This window comes from Gopherus flavomarginatus, chromosome 3 (assembly GCF_025201925.1).
Source record: "Gopherus flavomarginatus isolate rGopFla2 chromosome 3, rGopFla2.mat.asm, whole genome shotgun sequence".
Classification (NCBI taxonomy): domain Eukaryota; kingdom Metazoa; phylum Chordata; order Testudines; family Testudinidae; genus Gopherus; species Gopherus flavomarginatus.
The window spans coordinates 165,955,131-165,979,647 of record NC_066619.1 but is presented as its reverse complement, the minus strand read 5'-3'; the positions used below and the strand labels follow the sequence as shown (position 1 = coordinate 165,979,647).

General features: G+C 37.2%; 1 protein-coding gene across 6 annotated transcripts in view; it reads right to left on the bottom strand.

Annotated features, from left to right (window-relative positions):
- SMARCAD1 (SWI/SNF-related, matrix-associated actin-dependent regulator of chromatin, subfamily a, containing DEAD/H box 1) overlaps positions 1–24,517 on the bottom strand; it is a 68,289-nt gene that overhangs the window by 9,130 nt on the left and 34,642 nt on the right. For 5 of the 6 annotated variants that reach the window (XM_050944010.1, XM_050944008.1, XM_050944009.1 and 2 more), the window contains 7 exons: positions 22,123–22,520; positions 8,885–9,087; positions 7,205–7,295; positions 5,528–5,627; positions 3,303–3,362; positions 3,032–3,107; positions 279–414 (listed from right to left, as the gene is read on the bottom strand). In XM_050944010.1, coding sequence (XP_050799967.1) covers positions 279–414; positions 3,032–3,107; positions 3,303–3,362; positions 5,528–5,627; positions 7,205–7,295; positions 8,885–9,087; positions 22,123–22,520 — 1,064 coding nt within the window. Of the gene's footprint in view, positions 1–278; positions 415–3,031; positions 3,108–3,302; positions 3,363–5,527; positions 5,628–7,204; positions 7,296–8,884; positions 9,088–21,483; positions 21,833–22,122; positions 22,521–24,517 lie in introns of those variants that run through there. The other variant, XM_050944014.1, reaches the window with a different exon arrangement.

Here is a 24,517-nt window from a genome sequence, read left to right as displayed (position 1 = left end):
GCAAAATTCTAAAATTTGACTACTACCTTAGAGAGACCTTGTAAGAATAAGATGCTTTATATTTAGTTGGGAAATAAATCTCCATTTACAGTTACCAAAGTACAAACCTGTTCTGTATCCAGACTGGCATTCAGTTGCATGCAATCGTGTTCCTAAATTTGTAACATACAGTGCCTTATATACTAAGAATTCTATTCCTTGTTTCAGCCCAAAATTTCATCATGTTCCCACAAGTAAATGGAGGGTAGGACTACTCAAAAAACCCCAAACTCTCTTACATTAATTGTCATTAGGTGCTGGTAGCGTACAGAACCCATATTCTTCAACATGTGACCTTCGTCAAAGATTGCATAGTTAAGCTTCAGCCGGCGAAACAGGCTACGGTCATCTGCACTGCTAATTGCAGAATTATATCTGTCAGAGGAATACATAATAAGTGAATGTTTAATACTTCTATTAACACAGGGTATACTGCAATCTAAACGTAGTTAAATTATAAGCCCTAAAAATATGACATAACAGACATTTAAACAAAATGATCATGTCCCAATAAGCAGTGTCTTTGAAAGAAACCAACCACAACAGTTTGGAGCTGACAATTACCGAATACCAAAAAAGAAGCTGATATTCTCCATAATCAAATTTTCAGTATAGAACTTCTATTTCTACCACAGTGGTGGGCAAACTACCACCCGCTAGCTATGTCCGGCCTGTCAGACCTTTTAATCCGGTCCTCGAGCTCCTGCCAGGGAGCAGGGTGTGGGGCTTGCCTCGCTCCGTGCTCCAGTCAGCGAGCAGGGTCGGGGGCTTTCCTTGCGGCTCCTGGAAGTAGTGGCATGTCTCCCCTCCGGTTTCTATGTGTAGGGGCAGCCAGGGCCACGGGGCTCTGCACGCAGCCCCGACCCCAAGTGCTACCCCCTTCAGCTCCCAGTGGCCAGGAACCAATAGGAGCGGTGGCTGTGGACAGGGCGGAATGCAGAGCCGTCCGGTGCCGCGCCTCTGCATAGGAGCCAAAAGGGTGGCATGACGCTGCTTCTGGGAGCTGCACAAGGTAAGCACTGCCTGGAACCTGCACCCCTGAGCCCCCGTCCCCATGTCCCAAACCCTTGCCCCAGCCCTGATCCCCATTCCACCCTCTGAACCCCTTGGTCCCAACCCCCAATTTGTGAGCATTCATGGCCAGCCATACAATTTCTATATCCAGATGTGGTCCTCAGGTCAAAAAGTTTGCCCACCCCAGTCTACTACACTCTGAGCAAAATCCTCATGGCCATCAGAATTCTGTGAAGGTGAAATTCACACATTTCTTGACTCAAAAAATTCACATTACTTGGTTAATTTTTTTCTCTCTTTTTCAAAAAGAGGACTATTACATTTCTGAGGTTTTAAACTCAGTAGTCTTAACTGAGAATGTTTCAAGGCCCAAAAAAGTTGTTTGCAAGAACAAAGTTATGCATGTTTACAAATTATTGAGTATGTGTAGAGGTTTGTTCAGTTTTAAACATGCACTTAAAGAGGTGCAATGTGCCTAAGAACTCAGACACAGATTCTAGTAGTTAAACTAATTCCAAACAGGTTTAATCACTGCTTCCCAACTCCAAGAGCACCAGGGATAACTGGTCTTGCATTTGCACATTCCGCCATCTAATTAGGGGATGGTCCCAGAATCTCTGCCCTGCATCAATCAATTAGTTCCAATTTATGTCTGGTGAGCAGGCCTCACCTTTAACTCTTCATTCCTAAGGTGAGTGACTGACAGGTGTCTTTCTGAGGAAGAGGAAGTGGGAGCAGGAAGAAGTAATCAGGAAAGCAGTCACATAGGAAGAAGGGAGAATGAAGGAGAATGGGAGTGAAAGGAGCTTTAGATTAAGAAAAGGAAAACGTAACCAGCTGAAAATCTGAAAGTATAAAGCCAAGTCAATGGCAAAAATCAAACAAAAAATAGAAGAAGAAAAAAGAGAGAAGTAGAAAACCTATGAGATCAAAAAATATTTAATGGAAAGTTTAGTACAAAAATATTGAAGACAAGGCACATTCTTGTTTGATTTTAACAATCTGGGGGCACATTTCTGGAGAATGAAGGGGCTTGAGAGCCACAAATGAGGACAGACATATAAGCCTCAATATTTTTTATACAGATGGGATAAATGATGTAAAAAGCCCAAAGCAGGTTATGTTTGCATTCTGCAAATTTGAGTATTTGTACTGTATATTTACAAGGGGTACATGAACGACTTTAGAACACAATGGAACTGGTGACTATAGAGTACACTTGCCTTATTTTTTGGTTACAGAACACAGTTTGGCACTGGTAAATTACAGATGAATGTGAGCATACCCTTTTTAACTAAAATCTTCATCTTGAAACGTCTAACTTCCAAAAAGGAAGGAAATTGCACAAGATATTTCAAAACTTTCCAAAGGAAGATAATTCCTCGGCCTTTTACTTTAATTTGCATTTTCAATCAATTAAAATTCTCTATAATGGTCAAATCTATATGGTGGCACGTACAGAAATGAACCCATACACAAGTTTCCTCACCCAACTCCCCTTTAGCTGTCTTCCATTTAAGGAGAACTCTCTGATATATTTTTCCAGTACCTTTATCTTCCCCATGCTGTTAGTCACCATAAGACAACATCTTATAGTACTCTATATGATGTTGATATCCAACATCACAATAGTCAAAGTTTGTGAGCTTCTTCTACCTATCTTGAGTTACCAGTGATGGTGGCATTCCTTGTGTAGCTCCCACAGCTCTTGGTTGTATTCTAAACTCTTCCTTCTGTATTTACTAAAGGCAGAGAAAGCAGTACCGTGCTGTGGGCCAGAGCAGTTTTACATATCTACCACATAAAAAGGTGCTAAGCTTTTCACTGGCCATGTGAACAGTAAGACTGACAAAAATCAACTGACAGTACTCTTTGTTGACCCAATTCAACATCTGAATGATGCTCTGTAATACCACTAGAGGTCAGCAGAGCAACATTTTGATATAATTTACTGGTGTCTTTTAATTACAGTACTTACGTGGTCACAATCACATTGAAATTTACAACTTTATTATTAATGTCAATTCTGAGTTGCTTACGATCCTCTTGGGATCCTACAGGAAGAAAAAACAGATACATTAGTACAATATTTTTTGTGCATTCACCATCTGTATTTAAACTATTATCTTGAAAATGCTGTCCAATGTCTATTTCATGTTCTATTATGTTGCACATGCAGCCACATCATCAGATTAGTCTTAAAACTTATGTATTTGCTTCTGTATTTTGAAGACTAATAGATTTCTTACCATAATAAAAAAGGACATCAAGAGCAGGACACCACAGATTAACCTCTCTTATCCAGTTATCTGTAAAAGATTATGAGAAAGCAATATATGAATCTTATATAAACTAATACACTTCACAACACATTTTAGGTTTCTTCAGCACTAGACTAAACATCAGCTAAAAAATCAAATAAAATTATACTGAAGCAAAAATGTGATACTGTTTTATAAATTTCTGCATTATAAAATCTTGCAAGGCTAAAAATGGCTGACAAAGATGCTATATATTTCCCACATTGACTGGAAGCTAATATACAAGGGCTTGGGGATTAAGAAAAGGATAGGTTTTTACATAATTCAAGGAAACATTTTTAAAGGAGGATTTTCATTACTCCTGTACAGCTCACATTTTAGACATACATTAACCAGGACTCAATTTTTTTCTGCTCATTATCATGATGATGTTTGATATAAAACAGTATTAGTTAAAACTCAACTTCCCAGTGCAGAATACTCAGACTCTGGGCTGAATGGACATTTATTTCTCTAAAAAAATTATTTCTAGAGACCTTTATTTACAAGTGTCTCATCACAAAACTTGATGCAGGAATTGGAAAATGGATAGAAATCCTTTCACATCTATGTTGAAGACCAGGCAGATAATGATTAAAAGTTATTCCTGACAATCTTACTGAGTCAAACTGACAGCTGCGGTTGTATGAGGCACGTGGATTGGTTTCTATGGACAGATGCACAAATCATCACAACTGGCATTTCTGCAGACAGGTCTAAGGACCGAATGGGGATGGAGACTGAACTATTCTATAGCCTCCTACAAGGGACCTTTAGGACAGGATTGAGGTATCTTGACAACACAGCTATAGATACCTTGCTCCTGCACTCCCCACACTGTACCTGTTTTTTGGCCAAGAGCTACCATCTCTAGAGCTATCAATTTGGCATCATTCACAAGACTTTAAAAATCACTTAAAAAATCCAAGAAAGAAGATCATTCACTATACATCTTCCCGGTGTAAAGAAAAGATATCCTTTTAATTATTGGAATAGACTAGCTCAGTTGTAAAAACACACACTTAAATGAAGTTATTTTAGACAAGCAAAAAGGTCTAAATTAGAATAGAGACAAGCTGGGTGAGGTAATATCTTTTACTGGCCAATTTCTGTTGGTGAAAGAGATAAGCTATTTAGGTCCACAATACCATAAATTAAAATAGGCATTTTAAAATCTGGAAGTTATAAATGATTCTATTTAAACATCAGCTAGGAAGTTATCCAACTATAAATCCTGCCTACAGGTCATCAAAGCAAACAAGTTGTTAAAAAATTCTACAAAATTGTTTTACAGTACGGGAATTTTTGTTCTTTAAAAAAAAAAAGGAGGAAAATTGTGCGCGAGTTTAATAATCATGAAAAAGCAAGAGACTGATAGCTCTGCACAGAGCCAGTCATTTTTAGGGATCTGGCATACCTTTGCGAGGGATTCTGCAGTGCAAAAGGAGTCTGGTAATATTTTAAAAAAATGAAATCTACCCTTAAGTGACCGTGGTAGAGAAATAAAACTCCAACACAGAGTAAGACTGATGTAATTAAGTGACCAGAATGTACCACAGTTAGAGTAAAAGTAACATACTAGCACTACATTAAAATTGTAGCTCAATTTTGTACAACATACATAATTTTTTTTTAATAATCACTTTTGTACCTACTTACAACCTATAATTTCAATGCAAGCGTCTTAAAAAAAATTCAATATTAATATAAGCTATGGCTTCAACTCAGTTTAACAGCTTTAGTTTCAACCACTGAGGGTATATCTATTCTGCAATTAGACACTGAGGGCAGGCCGATGCCAGCTGACTTGGGCTCAGGCTGCGGGGCTGTTTTGCAGTGTAGGCATTCAGGCTTGGTCTGGAACCTGGCCTCTAGGAGCCTGCGAGGTGGGAGGGGCCAAGAAGACTACACCACAATTAAACATCCCTGCAGCTCAAGCCCTGCTAGCCTGACTCAATTAGCACGAGCCAGCCATGAGTGGCTAATTGCAGTGCAGACATACCCTTAGAAAACTCAATATTTTCATGAAGAAATTACATCACCAACTTTCCTCTGAAGTAAAAATTATTTATATATAAAGGTGTGATCGTAAAACTTCAATCTGCATAATCTTTTTATTAATGAATCAGGATTGTTTCATGTCATTACAAATACTTGTGAAATCCTTAACTTACCTAAAGTTGAAGCTGGCACAACAATCAAATGAGGACCTTTATCACCCTCTTGATAGAGATATGCTAGGAATGCAATAGCTTGTATTGTTTTTCCTAAACCCTAGGAAGAAACATTAACCGTTTAAACTAAAATTAATATAGTCACTGTAAAAAGAAAGAACAGTTGGGACTAATAAGTTGATAACAATATTTTTCAAGTGTTTACACAATGTCAGAGGAAAGGTGTAACAAAAATAAAAAATATTAGTGTTTATCAGCTATATTTTAGACCATATACTTCCTGGGACTCACTTGAATATAAGAGTAATCATCCTCAAATCATTTAAATAACTCTCTTCCTCTGAACCTTACCTCATTACAAATTAATCGGTCTTTTCATTTATTCTTATCATCCATTTATAATGTTCTCATTTTAGTTTAAATTTTAATCTTCCCTTCCCCCGCCCCCCTGCATCCCCTTTTACTTGTCTTCCCACAGCCTGTGGTACTGATGTGCAGACCATTATTTGGAATCCAGAGCACTCCTGTGAGTGCCCTATATAAAAAGGACCATCTCTGTAAAGTGTATTCCAGGTATTTACAGCAAGACTGATAGAGACTAGGATTCTGAAGAGAATTTAGTAGAAAGCTCTTTGCAATAGGAGTAGGCTTCTAGCAACTTTTACTGTACTGTCTTTCTGTGTTTTCTATTTAAAATACTTAATACTTATCTACCCCACACACAGAGGTATGAGTAGGATTAACGTGAAGTGTAGAGCCAAGAACTTGGAAATCAAGGAACATTATTTGAGTCCCAAAGAAATATCTACAGCAACAGCACCAAGCATATCACTTCTTGTAAATTTAACCAAGAGTGTCAGAATTACAGGTGACAGCCACTTAAGAACCCAGAAATCCATAACCTTCTCTCTCAAACCATTTCAAACCCAGAGACACAGGAAGAAGGGAGTTCACAGCTGACAGCCAAATGCTGGGGGGAAGGAAGGGAGAAGTTAGGGGGAGGACAGGGTTTCTGCTATTCTACCCTTCTCACAATCTTCTCGCTGTTTTAGAAGTGGTGAAGAGAATTTGAAAAATGTATTCCGGGTTAAATTACAATCTGGTACTAGACACCTGAAATGTATGATGTTATCACAGGGAGAAATATCTACTTGTTCAAGAAATCTTTTTGCTATGTGAGTGGCTTCCACTACCCAAAACCATCATCTGATCCCAGTTATCCAATGCTATGAAATTCAAGCCTCTCTCTCGTAAAGAGATACTGCAATTTGAGTAACTGTGCAAAACAAAGGAACCTGTGATTTCCAAATTTAAATTAATTTTACAATACAGTATGAATGAAATTGTCTCTCAATCTCATTTCTACCTCTGACTTACAATAGATATTAACGGTATAGCCCTCAGAATATATTTAAAGATACTTTTTACTGTGAGATTGTGAGTAATAGTTCACTAGTTACTGCTACAGTAACTCAATTAATTGAAGAAAAGGAAGAAAATTCAAAGCAACAGTTTTAAAGTGATTTTCCACTGGTGAAGTTTTTCAACTAAATCAATGTCAAGTTACTAATCTGTGGTTATGGAACACATCATGTAAGTGCAATATATGAACTATTTAGATAAAAGTAGGTCAGATGAGCAGTATAAAATTTCTTAAATATTCAGTTTTCTACTTACCATTTCATCAGCTAAAATACCATTCAACCCATGTTTATGTAGTAGCGCTAGCCAGTTCAAACCTATCTTCTGATAGGGCTTGAGCTCCATACTGAAAACACAGAATCGTTCACAATTTTAGCCCCTTTCTGATTGTTTCTATATGAAAGATTATCACAAAAACAATAAATTTCTACAATTATCATCCTAACAGTTTATTGTAGTGTTTCCTACCATTTATTCCACCTGAGGCCCACTTGGGAGCCAAGAAATCACTTTCAAGAGTCCTGAAAGTCTCTCCCAGCCCATGATTACGAACAAAACGAATGTCACTTAAGTTTAAAAATTGTTTTTAGTTGTTTGAATCCATTACACATTATTAATAATTATTTTAAAACAATAATGTTTTCCTTTAGCCCATTTATATTGTGTCTGTTTTTTAATCATTAACTGGCATACAATAGTTATTTAAAAATATAGAAAAACATTTTAGTTCTATTATAGAATCTGTGATGCAGCTGCACCTATTTGTAAAGCAGAACAACTTATTAGAAATCTCTCATACAGTGACCCTCTTTAGAAAGTTTATTTTCAGAAGTAAAAACTGAACAGGAGAATATAGAAGAAAAATAGGGTATGCAGTCAAGAATGATAATCCATTTTTCAGCTCTGAACACCCTGTGAAAGTGTTGGCTCTTGACTATTTTTATTTTACACCAAAAACAAAACAATTCAACAAAATATTTGTTTTTAATCAGAGGTGTAAACAGTCCATCCAAAGTTACTACTATACACTACATAGGGAATTTTTGGTGACGATATAGCGCGCACAAGACCTTACGCCCGATTCCTGAAAATTGCTCGCTATGGGTGGGCTGCTCTACAGCACTGAGGTCAAAAGGGGCTCCTTTGTGGGTTTAGGCATCAAGCTGTGCAGAGTAGCTTGCAGGATCCAGGCCTCAGTTTACAAGATTTCATTCAAAACAGAGACAGACAGCAAACTGCACAGAGCTTATTTTTATCTGCTTTGGAAAGTTGAAAGGCTGAGTCAATTCTGACGGATTCTCAACATCAGGGCATCTACGCACTTCAACCCTGTAATGCACAATACCCTAAGCATTGCTGAGATTCTTTAATAACATTTCAGTAAAACTTGTTGTTCATAATATGCACAGCAGGATGTCTTATTTACTTCTGTAATTCCATTAACTTATTTATTTTATCCTGTGTATTAAAAAGTTGGTGGTTACCAGTTAATGCATGAGTAAGTCTCCCTCACACACAAATGGCAGAAACTCCCATTTTTACTTCTTTTATGTCCCTCTCTCAAAGATTTTTTTTTTTCCGGTAAATGTATGACAGCCTAGTGCATGTACCTTTTAAAGCATGAAGGAAATCCTTTTGGGTCAGATGTACAAAAATAGGTTCCAAACCTCTCAACTTTAGTCAAGCATCTAAGTTAAGTAGGAACCGATTCCCAAAAGTGCTGAGCACAAAGCAGTTCCTATCTAAGTCAAGGGGGCCTGTTGGATGTTCAACCATTTTGGAAAAAAAAAAAAAAAAAAAAAGTCAGTCAGTTTATTTAGGTGCCTAACAGTCTTCAACACCTAATTTCAGGCTCAGAGTTTTGAAAATCTCTGCCTTCATATGTCCATACTATCAAACATTTTTTTCTGTATGTCAGATAGTATTCAGATGTACCTTTGATTCAGAATGGAAGGCTGCTCTATATTCCATCCACATCCTCCATCTTCAGTGATCCTGGTAACTTGTTTTGTCAATTTATTTGAAATGTCTTCACATTTGTTCATGAGTTTTAGAACCACGTCTCTCTCTTTAAGCAATATTTTGCAGTTCCATATAATATCTTCTGATAATCCATTTGTTTTACTCATTTTTGTAAACTATTAAAAGAAAAAAATATGCCAATGGATACTGATACAAAAATTAAAAATGACCATCAAGGAGCTTAAAAACATTGTTTTACAACTCTAATCTTTCATAAACACTGTATTAGTATTAGTAATTTTTCATAAGAAAAATATGTATAAAGGTTATTACATCATTGCCAGTGTGAATTTTCGTTGCTAATGCTGTTAACTGATGTGCTTCCTTTCATTCCTGTTAGGAGCTGAAGGAACAATCCCTAGACCTGTTTGAAAGAGGGGCACTGTTTTTTTTCCTTGCTATCCTTTAATAACACCTGTAGAGTTTTGCGAAATTCAGCTCACATTCCCTGAGTTCTTGAAGAGCTTTGAGATTATACGTAATGGTGTTAGTGGTAAGAATTATGGTGGTATGTGAGCAATTTGGCTCCTATCCTTTGAACAAAGAGCCTTCTTAGACAAGAGAAGCAAATACTAAAAAACTGCTCCAAACATTTCTTCAATATTTCATACTGTGACTTCTTAGGTCCACTACATTAATTTGCTTAGAAACATTATTTTCTTTATGGCTTCAAGACTAGAAGTATTCAATATGTGCGCTACGTGTGCTATTTTTATAAAGAAAAAGATTACTCATTTATTGAAAACACATACCTAAAGCTGCTCTCGTGTAATGTTTTACATTCAAGAGTTTCAATCAGCCCCAGCATTACAGGGTATACGTACACGTCCCACTGTGATCTCTGCAGACCCAGGAATAGATCTACTGGAAGCCAAGAATTTTAGAAGGCCTGGCTCAGGAGCTTGACTGACCACTAATGTTGGAGACTAGGAAAGTTCCAGAAGAGTGGAAGAAAGCTAATGTTACCTCAATTTTTAACAAGGGTAAGCAGGATGATGTGTGATTAGATAGACAGACAGGCCTGTCAGTATGACATAAATCCCAGGCAAAATAATGAAGCAGCTGATATGGGACTTGATTAATGAAGAATAAAAGTAGGGTAATATAATTCATGACAATCAACATATTTCTGGAAAATAGATCCTGTCAAACTAAACTATTTTTAAAAAAAGGAAATTACAAATATGGTTGATAAAGGAAATAGTGTTGGCGTAATATACTTGGACTTCTGTAAGATGTTTGACTTGGCACCCCACAATATTTAAATAAAAAACTAGAAGGGTATAAAATAAACACAGCAGACATTAAATGGATTAAAACCTGCCCAAATGATAGGTTTACAAAAGTATTTGTAATCAGGGAATCATCATGAAACAAGTGTGTTTATCGTGAGGTCCCATAGGAATAAGTTCTCGGCCCTACAATAAAATTTGCAGAAATTGAGAGAGAGTGGTAAACCATGAAGAAGACACGTCACTGATGCAGAGTGATCTGGATCGCTTGGTAAACTGAGCACAAGCAATGTGTGTTTTAATATGGCTAAATGTATAAGTATTCATCTAGGAACAAAGAACATAGGCCATACTTACAGAATGAGAGACACTATCCTGGGAAGCAATAATTCTGAAAAAAAATTGAGGGTCATGGTGGATAATCAGTTGAACACGAGTTCCTGGGATGTGCAAACTAGGGAATCTTGAGGAGGAGTGGAGAGGTTATTTTACCTCTGTATTTGGCATGGATGTGACCACTGCTAGGATGCTGCATCCACTTCTCATGTCCACAGTTCAACAAAGACGTTGATCAATTGGAAAGTGTTCAGAGAAATGCCACGAGAATGATTAAAGGATTAAAAAACAAGCCTTAGTGATAGATTCAAAGACCTCAATCTAGCTTAACAAAGAGAATGCTGATTAAAGTCTATTAGTACCTACACAGGGAACAAATAGTTAATAATGGGCTCTTCAATCCAGAAGAGGAAGATATAAAATGATTCAAAGGCTGGAGGTTGAAGTTGGACGAATCAGACTAGAAATAAGACAAATTTTTAACATTGGAGCTATTTACCCAGGCTGGCAGTACACTGGTGATTTTAAAATCAAGATTGGATGTTTTTCTAAACAATGTGCTCTAGGAATTACTTTGGGGAAGTTCTATTGTCTGTGTTATACAGTAGGTGAGATAAGATGATCACAACGATCCCTTATGGCTACAGAATTTACCAAATAGAAATATACAAAAATATTAAATATGAAAATATAATGCAAGTTGGCAGAATTTAAGGACATTTTTGTTCACCATGCTATTTATCCTTCTTTTCAGATTTTAATGCTAGATATTGTAACAAATGAGGATTATTTAATATACTCACACCTTAAGCTGAGCAAGTAAAAATTATAAGCGTCACTATCAACAGAAAATGCTGTAACACTAGGGATAATATACCAAGGTTTGCACAATTTTAGGTTTTGATACTAACTGTATTTGAGACAAACAAAATTAGACTAATTTTCACTTTTCTCCAACCATTTTCTCACTTGAGTCATGGGCCTGGCCACTACTCTGACCACTTGTGGGACTGAATACATTTGAACAGCACCAGTACTTAGATCCCAAGTCCCAGCCTATGACTTCTCCTAAAAGATCTATTCCTCCTCCTTTAGGAAGACAATTTTTGTTGTTGTTGTGGGGAGCAAACAGAGGAATTGAGTGGAGGGGCTCCACGGAGTTTAACCATGCTGATGAGAGTAGTAAGTAATTGGGTGCCACCATGACACTGGAACTGCTTTAGGTAGCCAACAATTTCTCTTCAAGAGCTACATAGGGGGAAGGGCTTTTCCATGAATATCTCCTGACCAGCTGCCAGGGGCAGCCTCCTTACCCTGCAGTGATGACACAGCTCTCAACCGGCTCCCTACTTCTTAACCACTGATCTGCTGCCAGCATTCGTCTCCCTCCAGTTCAAAGAGATGCATGTGGCTTACAGGCGAGGAATAGTCCATTTCTCTGTACTATCCTCCACCTGCCAAGCTGATGCCTTAGAGAGCAGCAAAGAGAAGAGTGCACCTTCACACAGGAGGAAAAGACAAAGGGACAACTTTCTGTATAGATAAATCCTTAGCCTCAACTCCAGTCTTGGCCGGAAATCATCCTTTCCATTGACTCTCATATAAATGGGTGAAGAAATCTAGATGGGCACTCACACGCAGAGGTGTGGGAGGTGGTCAGAAGCACATGTTGCCAGGTGTGCTGTTTTTATAGGTGGTCTAGGAATCATGTAGACATGTCAAACTAGCAACAGAACTATATGCTGCTCTCAGAAAACTTTGTACCTTTGTTATTAATAAACAGGAGTGAAATGGTAGTGCACGAAGGTCCCAGCCAGGATTGTGACCCTACTGCACTGGGAACTGTATAATCACATGTACAATGGGTGCTGTGGAGGTCTTACTATCTGGAAGATAATGGTAGCACAGTTTCAGGAAAGTCACAAGTGGACTGTAGCAAAGGTGGGTGCTGGGATACAGTACTATAAATAAAATGAAACCATAAACTGAAGTAAAACAGGCACAAAAATAGTTATTTTACTATATAAAAGCTCTTGTTGGACCTCATTTGCATTAACACATGCTGTTCTGCATATTAAGTTTCTAAAGGGACATTGTATTTTGGAAACCGTTTAGAAGTTACTAAAGAAACAAATTATTTGTGCAAAGATGCAGGGAATGTTTTGAACAGTTTTAAGAAAAACATGCATGTTTCCATCACTTTTTATAAAACCATCCAATTTAACTGTGTACTCTGGTCTATGTAAATTCATGTTCTTATCACTCTTTCCTCACACTCCCTTCTCTGTTCCTGATTATTTTAGATATCCACAAGCTCTTTGGATCAGACACCACAACTTACTGGGTGTTTGTACTGTTGTGCCCAAGGATCTCTTGAGGTCACGTGGCAGACAGCACAGGGGTGCATAAGAATTACAGGGATCTTCTGAGTCTGCTATTTACATTCTAGGTCACCAAAAAGGGCCTTGTAAGGTTTCCACTGAAAGCATGTGTCACACTAGTGGTAATAATCTTTGCGAAATTTATGGGTGGGTAATATGTAAGGAGATGTGTGTTAAACACGGGTCACCCAGAGGTAGCATCTCTTGAGACCTACTCCCCCAAACAGGCGGTGGGAGACACTTATCTCCGTGGCTGACCACTGTAAGGACAGAATTCTATTAGCACTCTACATCAAAAGCCAATGAAGATGTCGCGGGGACTTTGGGAGAAAAATTAAAAGGAAGAGGTAAAAAATGGGGCAGGGGTATCCCTGTTTCATAGCTGAAGAACTAAGGACTGGTTGAATACATCTAAGGATGCCATGGTATCTCCCCATCTGGGGAGACAAGTTGCCAATGGGCTTCATCTCATGAAAACTGGGTCTTCGGCATCCTGGCTGGAAAACGCCGTGAGAAGAACCTTGGAGGAAGCAGTACATCATCGGAAAAGAGTGCATCTTGTTAGCTAAGATTAAGTGCTAGAACGTATTATGATTTGATGTTATATGTAACCTTTGTCTCCATTAATCCTATTTGCTATAATTTAAATATCTAGTCTTTATAATGAAAACAAAAATATGTTTACAAAACAGAAATTCAAGCGCTGTGTGTTAAGCGGAGCTAGAACCTAAGGTGTAACCAGTAAGCTGTGGTATTCCACTCCTCTGGGAATAGCAGGTCTGGCAATTCTGTGAGCGTCCAGTGGATAAGGTCTCCACACACTCCAAGGGGATGGTCAGAGAAGCTGGGGCTGGAATGTATCAGTTTGCAGAGGACTGTGACGCACACCTGGGCTGAGGGGAAGTGCTTGTGTTGCCTGTGACTAGGGGTGTCAGGAGTCACCTGGCACGGATGGACAAATCTCCTTGATGCTAAGGGGAGGAAGTAGCAGGGTACCTCAGAACCCTAGGTATCCCAAGGGAGCATCACAACAGGGCCTAGCACAAGGCAGCCTTAGTAGCCACCCTAACATAGCATCCTAACTATGATATGTTAGTGAAGTACTGAAGTAGATAGCCTGTGGAGGGACCTATCTCAATTTATGTCAAGTTTCTGCAGTTGCTAAATAACTGATCTTCCCAAAGCATCTGCAAAACGTTGGTTGTTTTATCTCATATTTGAGGATTTCTAAAGCTGAAATGTGAAGGAAAGTCAGTCATGCATGTGCTTGCCTATTCTCACTTTCTGCTGTGATAACTTCATCCTCCAAGTGAGTTTTCTCATCAGCACCCTTTACACCACAAAGCTCAATTTTCTAGTCCTTCCCTGAACATTTTCATCAAGGTTACACTGCACTATACTAAAGACATTTCGTAACATACCTTCTTGAGAGTGGCTTTCATACTCTCCAATTACTGCTACCAGAACAGCTTTTCCACCCATTATTCCACATCATGTATCAAACTTCATAGTGCTACGCAGCCTCATTTAATTTCATTACTACCACCACCACTGCACATTTATAGCATCTTTCAGCAGAGGCTCTCAAAGTATTTTGCAAAGTTAGTAATACTCCATTTGACAGAGGTGTGAACTGTGGCACAGAGGTTAACTTTCCAAGTGTCACATCAAGTGAGTTGGAAGAACAAAAATCAGAATTCCAGAACTGTATTCTAAAAACTATACAATATGCTCTCCTTCACCTCAATCCATTTCCTTTGTCACCTTTCTGGAGTTTACCACACATTCAAGATATAATCTTGGTCTGGAAGCCTGAAGTGCGCTCTAGTTTAAACAAATAGAAGCCCAGCAAGAATAGTATTTCCTAGCCAAGAGGTTCTCAACATGTTAAAAACCAAAAATGCTTTAGGACCTCTTTGCCATCTAGCCATTAAAGTAAAGGGAGGGTGGTCAGAATCCCCCAGACCTGTTTGCAACCACCAAGTTCAGAATCCATGTTCTAGCTTATCGATACATCATAGATAATCAATGTCTAATTTTTATTGCCTTATTCTGAACTTGAAGTTAATGAAATGCAACCGAGTAACCAATTACAGCCAAAAGCAACCCTCTTATTATTTCACACTATATTTCTACTTTTAATCAACGCACAAAACGGTTCACCTTGGGAATAATTAGGTGGGCAGTCAGGCACTATTTATTGCAACATGTAAGCCTCATTTCTTCTGTTACATCCCTGCTTAAAATCTATACACATGACCTTCACTTGTTTGCATTTCCTTAACACTTGATATCTTTTCACTCTAATACAATACAAACAGAATCAATATTCATATGGTTTTAAATAATATTTTTAACTTCCTACCACTGGAAGAAATGGCTGTTGACAGGAAACCTTGACATGTGTTGCTACCCAGATTCATATGCAAAGATAGACTTGCAGTAATGACTGGCAATAAGGAGAGGTGGATTCTATTAAGTTCTGCCACTTGCACCATGTGTGATGGAGCACAATACTTACTTTGTGCCTCAGTTTCCTTAGCTCTAAAACTAGTAAGGCTTATCGGCCTCAAAGGGGCATTGAAAGGCTTAATAGAGTCACAACCCCGATTCTTCATGAAAACATTGGAGGTGGACCTTTATATCTACATGAAGCCCCACAGAAATCAGAGGGGATTTGCTTTAGGTCAGAGGTCAATCAACACCTCTCTACAGGATTGGGGGTCATGTTTGTTATCAATGAATCATCAAGCAGAAAACATTAAGAGAGAAACAAGTATTTTTAACTTAAATAATGTTAAATTTAGAACACCTAAGAACACTTACATTTGCAAGTCTTTAGTATTACTACTACTATACTAACTTTTCAACATGTTCTTCACAGAATTATAGATAACGGGGTGGGGTCTGGTAAAATTTAGTATGTTACTCTTACTTAAAAGAAGTAGTATCGGAACAGCCTCTACAACTTTTTCTTCCTTATACAAGATACCCAGTGATCGTACAACAAAAAATCTGAACTTGTAAGTAGCTCATTCTCTTCCCCACTTCCTATAACTGCAGAGTTTATCTGTAAAGAACTTATATGAAATCAACACAAAACTGGTTTGCTAATGTCAATTCAGCAATTAGATCTCACTTTAATTCAGTGAGTGTTCCAATAAAAGGATATCCTTCACTGACAGTTTGCGTGTTTCGGTTTTTCTTTTTGTTTAAACAAAAAACTGAACAAATCTTACCAAATCCCTCTAATTTAAGCAATACTGGGATCTGCATGTAGATACCTGCAAATACGTTTTCTGAAAAAACATCTTTTATTAAAAACAGCCATGAAGAACGTGATTTTTAATAAGATTAAAAATTCCAACATTTGCCCTAATGCCTAAAGCTCTAGTTGGCATGAATATAAATCCTGTAATCTATACACAAATGCACTGAAATTGAAGCTGTTATAAAACCATGCACTTTATTTCGCATCAGCATTTGTCTCCAAGTTACAAGATGTACTTCATCTGCCATTCTGAATTATCTACAGGAAAAAAAATATTACTGTGTCAGAGAAGTTCAGATGCTTAGCTTTGTATTTACATAGGATCAGTAGAGACTTAAGATTTGAGTTTTTAGAAGCATGCACAGTTAAGTAGGCCATAATTAATGCATTTTTTTAAGTTAGGCCCTAAAAGCCACATTGTTTAGGCTACAGACTTATTAGTCTCATAAAGAATGGATACAACTCAGAAGCTTTTATAGGACCCTTGTTATAATTCGGCCAACTCTGGACAGGTTTTCACAGAGAAGGCAAAAGGCACATCCCTGAGACCCCCTGCAAAATTTCAAATCCCTGCTTCAAAACAATAGGCTCAGTAGAGCTTTTCAAAGAACAGATTGTTGGAGTTTTTTAATATGGGCAAAACAATGCATTTTTCTTTAGCCTCCTTCTTGGAATTTTCCAAAACACTTCAGCATCAGACAAACATGCAGCATGAAAATTTCAGCCCAAATACTTAACAGTTTGGCAAAGTCATAAATAACCGAACACAAGTCTTAATGAGAAATGCTGGGCAACCTAAAGAGTGTTTCCAGCCCGGACAACTATTTCCATCAGATATACATCTTACTACAAATTCCGTTGAAGACAATGGTAACAGTTTCCAATTCATCTGCACCAGTAATAAAAATTCTAATTTAAGTGCCATAGATGTGCAATGACACTGTAGAGTCCTGCCCAGATAGTAGTACATATCTGCAGGATCTGGCCCTAACCTTAGTGCTCACTACCATCAGTGGTCACATAACTTTTAGTGGAAATATTCATGGTAGCAAACACTAAAAACTCAGTAGTTGTGGAATATGTTCAATTAACAATAGAGGATAAAAATATTAAGAGCTTTTAGGTGTAGACTGGGCAGGACAAAGATGAAAACAATAAGAACAAGTGGTTGCTTGGGTGAAGAGAGAATGCTTTGGGGGTTACACAAGTTTCCATTCTTTTAGGGAAAAAAATTAAGACTATTTATATTTTAACCTTTGCATAGGGCTGATTGCAGGAAGTTACGACAGATATGGCATACATATTAACTAGAGTTTTTAAGGGAAAGTTCTGAAACCCACAATATTTTGAGTTCTTTTTAATCAAAATTCTTGTTATGCAACTGAAGTTCCCAAATACACTAGTTTCTATTCAAATAACTGAATGTTCTGACCAACTCATTTGCTTGAACAACAGTTAACAGTGGAAAACGTTGCAGAAGATCTTACTCCCTCCAAAATTAAAGGCCTTAGTAGCATTTACTTCAATAGGACACAATAAGAACAAAAAATACTATGTACAGCTTGAGATCTTTCTTTGTCAATATATGCAATAGTGTTCACATACAAAAGTTCTACTCCGCACCTCTTCTAATTACCACAGTCACTCTGAAAATGAGTGCATGGATGGTGGTGAGGGGCTTTCAAATTAAAATTGCCCTTAATTCTAAAAACATCAGAACAGTCTGTTCAAAATGGATTAAACCCATAGGATGACCGTCACCCCTACTCTGCCCCCTTTATGCCTGGTAAAAGGGCAACAGCAGTGTTAAGGATACCTAAAATCCTCAGTTCTGGTTGCAGAGGAATTTCTTCTGCACAGATACCAAAGAAGATCATAAGATGGCCTTCCAAGGCCCGCTTTCGAACCCTAGCACTAGGGTTTGCCAGTTTTGGTTGGAGGTATTCCTGCAGATTTCATCACATGACATAATCTTTAATTAAAGATTAATCTTTAATTCCTAGAGACTCCAGACCAATCCTGGAGGGCTGTCAACCCTACCTAGCACAGACGATGACATGTCAGAGGCGGGGCTGGAAGAGGCATACGAGGGCAGGACCCAAAGCACACAGCCCAGTGACCCATATGGCAACCTCAGGATACTACCATAATTTAGACAGGTCTCCGGGGCTCTTTCAGTTATGATGTGGGCTATTCCAGCCAACAGAACAGTGCAGGCTCAGATGGGGTGCAAAGGATACTTAAAGCCACCTTAGCCCCAACCACCTCAATCCTTGGTCTGCAAATTCTGTGTTGTGTCTGTCAGAAACACAGCACAGAATCTCGCTTATTGCCTCCACTGAGATCCTAGTATACTGGGTTGTGCACAAGTTACCCTTATTTTACTGGCAGTTTCAATTATCTGAGAAAATGTTATTAACTTTCATAGAACTTCCCCAAAATAATTCCTAGATCTGATCTTTTTAACATCCCATCTTGATCTAAAAAGGGTCACTGGTAAAGAATCCAACACAAACCTTGGCAAATTGTTCCAATGGTTAATTACTGTCAGTTAAATATTTAAACCTTATTTCTAGTCTGATTCTATCTAGCTCCAACTTCCAGTCATTGGATCACATTATACCTTTCTCTGCTAGACTGAAGAGCCCATTATTAAATATTTATGCCCCTGTAGGTACTTACACACTACAGTCAAGCCACCCTTTAACCTTCTCTTTGTTAAGCTCAACAGATTGAGCTCTTGGAGTCTGTCACTCGAAGTCACGTTTTCTAATCCTTTAATCATTCTCGTGGCTCTTCACTGAACCCTCTCTAATTTATCAATGTCTTTCTTGCACTGTGAGCACCAGAACCAGACAGCATTCTAGCCATGGTCACAAGTGACAATGATAGAGGCGAAATAACCTCTCTGCTGCTACTCAAAATTCCCGTTTACACATCCCAGGATCGTATTAACTCTTTTGGCCACAGTATCACAACAGGAGCTCAGGTTCAGTTGATGAGCTACCATGATCCCCAAAACTTTTTCAGTCACTGCTTCCCAGAATAGAGTCCCCCATTCTGTAAGTATGGCCTACATTCTTTGTTCCTAGATGGACACATGGACATTTAGCCATATTAAAACACTTTGCTTGTGCCCAGTTTACCAAGCTATCCAGATTGCTTTCAATTAATGACCTGCCATTTTCATTACCTAACAGTCCCTTAATTTGTGTCATCTACCAACTTTATCAGTTATGATTTTGAAAGCACACTGAAAGACTACGAAAGCACAATCTGTATTGATGACTATTATAGTTAATGATATTTAGAAAAAACTGAGCAGAATGACAAACTTTTTTAAATAAGAAGCAAAATACAGAACAGATATTGATACTGCATAGATTATTTAAAAACATGGCCATACTAATATAAAGGACACTTAACAGAAATACACATGGTCCTTACGCAAAACGCCACTAATTTACCAGAGTAACAGGAAGACAATCTTCGAAAAAATCTTTATTTTGGAGATAAAGTGCTGTAACATTCTGAAATACTGGCAAAATATATTACAAGGTTTTATGCACATTTCTTTCATCCTGCCTTAAACTGAAGCATACACTAACATAGGCTTGAATAATACAATTAAAAACAAACTGTATATTCAATATTGTTGCAAGATTAAAAATTAATGCCACTTCTCTACTGTTCTACTCCATATTCTTTTTACATATTTAACTTTACCATATTTACCATTCAACTGCCTATACTTTCCTTTATATATTTAACCACCTCCTCTTTAATGAATGAGAATTTTTTATTCCAGCACATTTTCCACTAGTATATACTTGCACTTTCTACTGTTCATCAGGAGAAATAGCTATATAATCTGCCTCAGACGTTAAGATTCAATTTTAAGCAACTTCAAAATATTCCTAATAGTTGCAACAATCTGCAATTCCTTGACAAACTGCATTTAAAGATTATTGTCCAGTACAATGCAATTAAGATGCTGATTTTTCAGAACAGATAAAAGAATTCTTTAGAGCGGAGACTTGGTTTTTCATAGAATAAGCCCCTCAATTCAATTCTCAGAAAATTAACCTTTCCCCCTATCTCTAATACAGCAGTACTCTTGGTAACTGAAATGTAAGCCTTCTTCTATAATGCATTTATGAAGCTTTTACTACAGTTTCTGAATATCTACTGTAATACACTGCTAGTCCTTAACCTTAACATCTTTTCATTACAAGTTTTCTTTTTTCTAATACTGTGCAAGCAAGGATAATTTCTAATAGTCTACCATGTATTTTACATGTGAAAAAGTTAGAGAAAAAAATCTTGGAGACTTGGCTTAGTTTTAAAGTTTTATTAAAAAAAAATCCAAATTGTTATATTATTCCAATGTATTAGTTAGTAGGGCAAGTACTGGGTTGCTCAATACTGGATCTTTTAAAAAACAATTAAAACTATACCCTATTAAACATCTGCTAGAAACTAGTTTGCTGTATCTTAGTTACATTTTGGGCATGTGGTTACAGCAACTACATAAACATGTGAGTGCTGACAAAGGCAATCTATATGAAAGAATTATTTTGAATTCAATTAAACAAGCCCATACAACTTGATTCTGTTAAAATATTTTAGCAAATATAGAGGGAGAGGGTAGCCCTTTAGCAAATACTTTCCCAAAGAATCAGCTCAGGCAAAGCCCAACAAGTTTGGAACGGAACAGAATTATGACAGATGTTCTTTAAGAAGCCAAAGGCTTCAGGCAAAACGGATTTCTTTTGCAACATATTTGTGAAGCTGTACTTCTATATTTTTGAATACTTTATGACTTATGTGATTATTAACGTAATTTTCTGAAAAATCTGATCCAGATCTCATGCTTTTAATGGTGTGAAATATTTTCACACAAAGTACTGCATGATTACACTGTATTACAATGTCTTCCTCTTTCTTTAAGTATAAAAAGATAGCTTTTAAAAAAAACATTAAAAACATGCATAAGATTTTTTTTTAACACACATACCGATGAAAAAAACCTATATCCATTATTTTTAAAATGACCTATAAACTTATTTGCTCCAAAAGCTGGTGCCATCACACGGTAGCTTAAGAAAAATTTTTGAAATCCACAACATTTCCTGCCTGAGTGCTTCAAATTTCCTATCACAATACTGCACGAATCAGGTTTGATGTCTTTCACTTTGTTGAAACACACAAAACTCTAGGCAAACAGACACATTATGGAACACATTTGAAAATAAATAAAACTCAGTAAGTGACAGTACATCGTGAACTTACCAGTGACTGATGTTTTCCCATTTAATGATAGTATGTCTTTTAGGTTTCCTGATGCTTTTTACCTTTTTGATTTAAAAATACAGCTGACTGCTACAATCCTTAAAATGGCCGCACTGCTTAGCCAGCAAAACCATGCTAGTGACTGAGTTGCAATATTAAAAGAAAAATAGAACAAAACATTTGCTTCTCCTATGGCGAAGCTTAAAATATCCATGCTGGCATCTTCAATAATGGAGCTTCCTTGGAAGTTGCTGCTGCTCAAAGTAGCTGCAGTAAAAGTTCTGCTAAATTCTTGCCTTCTGCATGGTTTTTCAGCTAAAACAGATCAGAACAGGCTAGCAAACAACTCCTTCCTAAATGAAAGCTCTAATTTCTTCTTCTGCAGTGAAATGAACCAAGTTTCTATGCTAAAGAATGAGTGACAGTATTGCCAGCCAATCAGCTTGGGTTTTTCAGGAAAATCACCCCTTAATTCATTCAAAATTAGGTCATATGACACTATTTGAAATGCTATTGGCTTAAAATGAATATAGTGTTTTACCCTAATCAGGATAAGGCCACCCCATCTATGCCTCCCTAGACTGAAGATACCTTGACTATAAACACACTAGGAATATTAAAAAAAGAATGCAGACTTACCAGAGCTTCCCAACTATTAAAGGGCCGGTGCTCCGTTATCTTCTGAGCCTTTTTCTGAGAACACTGAGGAATCAAAGTGAGTTCACCTAGTGAAGCATCTTGCAGGAAGCTAACTATTTTAGTTTTGTAACCATCCTCCATCACTTCATCACCACTGCTGTAGTCCTCATCAAGGGAGCTACCACCTTCTGAAGCTGACTCGTATTCTGAATCTTCTGTTTCTCTTTTAGTCCTCCAAACACCTTTTTTGCCTTTATCTTTTTTCCTAAAGCCATTCTGAGCTTTTGCAGAAGATTTCTGTTTCACCTTCAGTTTAGTGTCATTATTATAGTGCTTTTTGCTATTTGCAGAGACTTCGTTCCAACTAGAAACTTCACTTTTGGAAGGATATTGCACATCTGTGTACGTAACGTAAAAAAGTAAGTGACAAATAAGATGCATTGTTCAAGAGCAAAAATCTTCAAAAGAACTGCTGCTTTTCAAAATAAAGGCTTATGTAAACGCCAACACTCTACTCTGCTTTATATATAGCGTGGAACAAATTTCAGTTTACTAATGGTAAAACTTCATTCAAGCTGCGTTTGGAACCTTTCCCTGTATATTTAGAAAGATGTAACTATCACAGCAAATACAAAATTATCAAGTAATTGGAATCACAATGAAAAGACAAACCATAAGATTAGAACACTTTATACAATTCTAATTCAAAACCAAGTAACTTCAATTTGTTAACTATCATAAATATAAATTCAGAGTATCTATATTAGTAGGACTTAAGCTTAACTGCATTAAGGCAAAAAGGGTCAAAATTATAACATGTATAAAGCAATCTTTGATACTCTAAGGAATGTGACACAGAAGTTTGATTTTAATGGAATAGGGTCCCCCCCGGTCCCTCAAAAAAAAAAAATTATGCTGATAGATTAAGCAAACAAGCCTGATTTAGCACATGCTTTCACCATACACACACACACACACACACACACACACAAGCATAAACCTAGTCTCACTTTACTGCATCTCACAGCAGCATTACGGGTGCCAAAAGCATGCACCTGTTAACTTGAGGAACTAGAGCTTTTAAAATAAACAAAATGTTTTTGGTTCAGTTATGAATTTCTGATTTTTTATAACCCTAATCATATTTTAAAATAATTAACTCATTTTCTCTTAAAATAAATCAGTCCTTTTTAGGGAAAAAAAGTGTCAAGGTGTATCCTTTTGACCTCTCAATTTAAAAATATACTTTAATACTATTCATATCGTAAAGTCTATTCTCCTGTCTAATCCTGCTTTAGGTTCACAAATCCTAAGCAGCCCTTTTTCCTAAAAAGGAAAGGCAATGAGCAGCTGCCTTTCAACACTGATACCTCTTCCACAGAGATGAAGATCACGTAAAAAGCACTATCCTATCCCAATGATTCTTCAAGAAGCACACTTAAGTACAAGTTATTACATTCATGCACAAACCTATTACAGGTTGTTTTCATAAGATATACAGCACATTTATCCAGCTATCAGCCCATCGCAACCCAACAGCCCATCATACACTGTCTAAAAAAAAATAAAATATTTTGTTGTGTTGATACACCCAAAGATACAGCCTCTGTAATCCTGGGAATAAATTCTCACCACTCTTCCTGGAAGTAAGTGCACATCTGTGCACAATATACACTATATGCTCCTAATCTATAATTTTGATTCTGTATTTTTTCCTCATTTTACCAACATTTTCTGCCAACAAAAGTCTATGAAAACAAATGTTCTTAAACAAAGAAAATTATAGAAATTGCCTAGGGAGGTTTTGGAATCTCCATCATTGGAGATTTTTAAGTGCAGGTTAGACAAACACCTGTCAGCAATGGTCTAGATAACATTTAGTCCTGCCAAGAGTGCAGAGGACTGGATTAGATGACTTCTGGAGGTCCCTTACAGTCCTATTATTCTACAAGAACTAGAGTAATAAAAGACTAGTAAAATAGCCTTTTGCATGTATGAAGTCTTGTTGCTGCAGCTGGGCCTTGCCTTATAGATGATCAGATTAAGGTAACTCAGTTTGGAGATTTTAATCACACCACCAATGACTTGATTTGTAAGATACATTTGTTTATGTACTTATGACATACATATCTTAATGGAAACACAACTTAAATGATATTTCATTTTGTAAATTCTTCAGATCAGAAATACTCTCTACTTTTGTATAGTAGCAAGCACACTGCAGTTCCTGACTTTGATTGGTGCTTCCTGGCATTACTGCAATATTAAAGAATTAAGGCACAGTATCTGCTCATATTAAATATGGGGTATTTGCTTTGTAGTAGTCTGGGTATCTGTCAGTGGTGTAATGTTTATTTCTATCAAATTTCATGCATTAGTATTTCACTGGACTTTT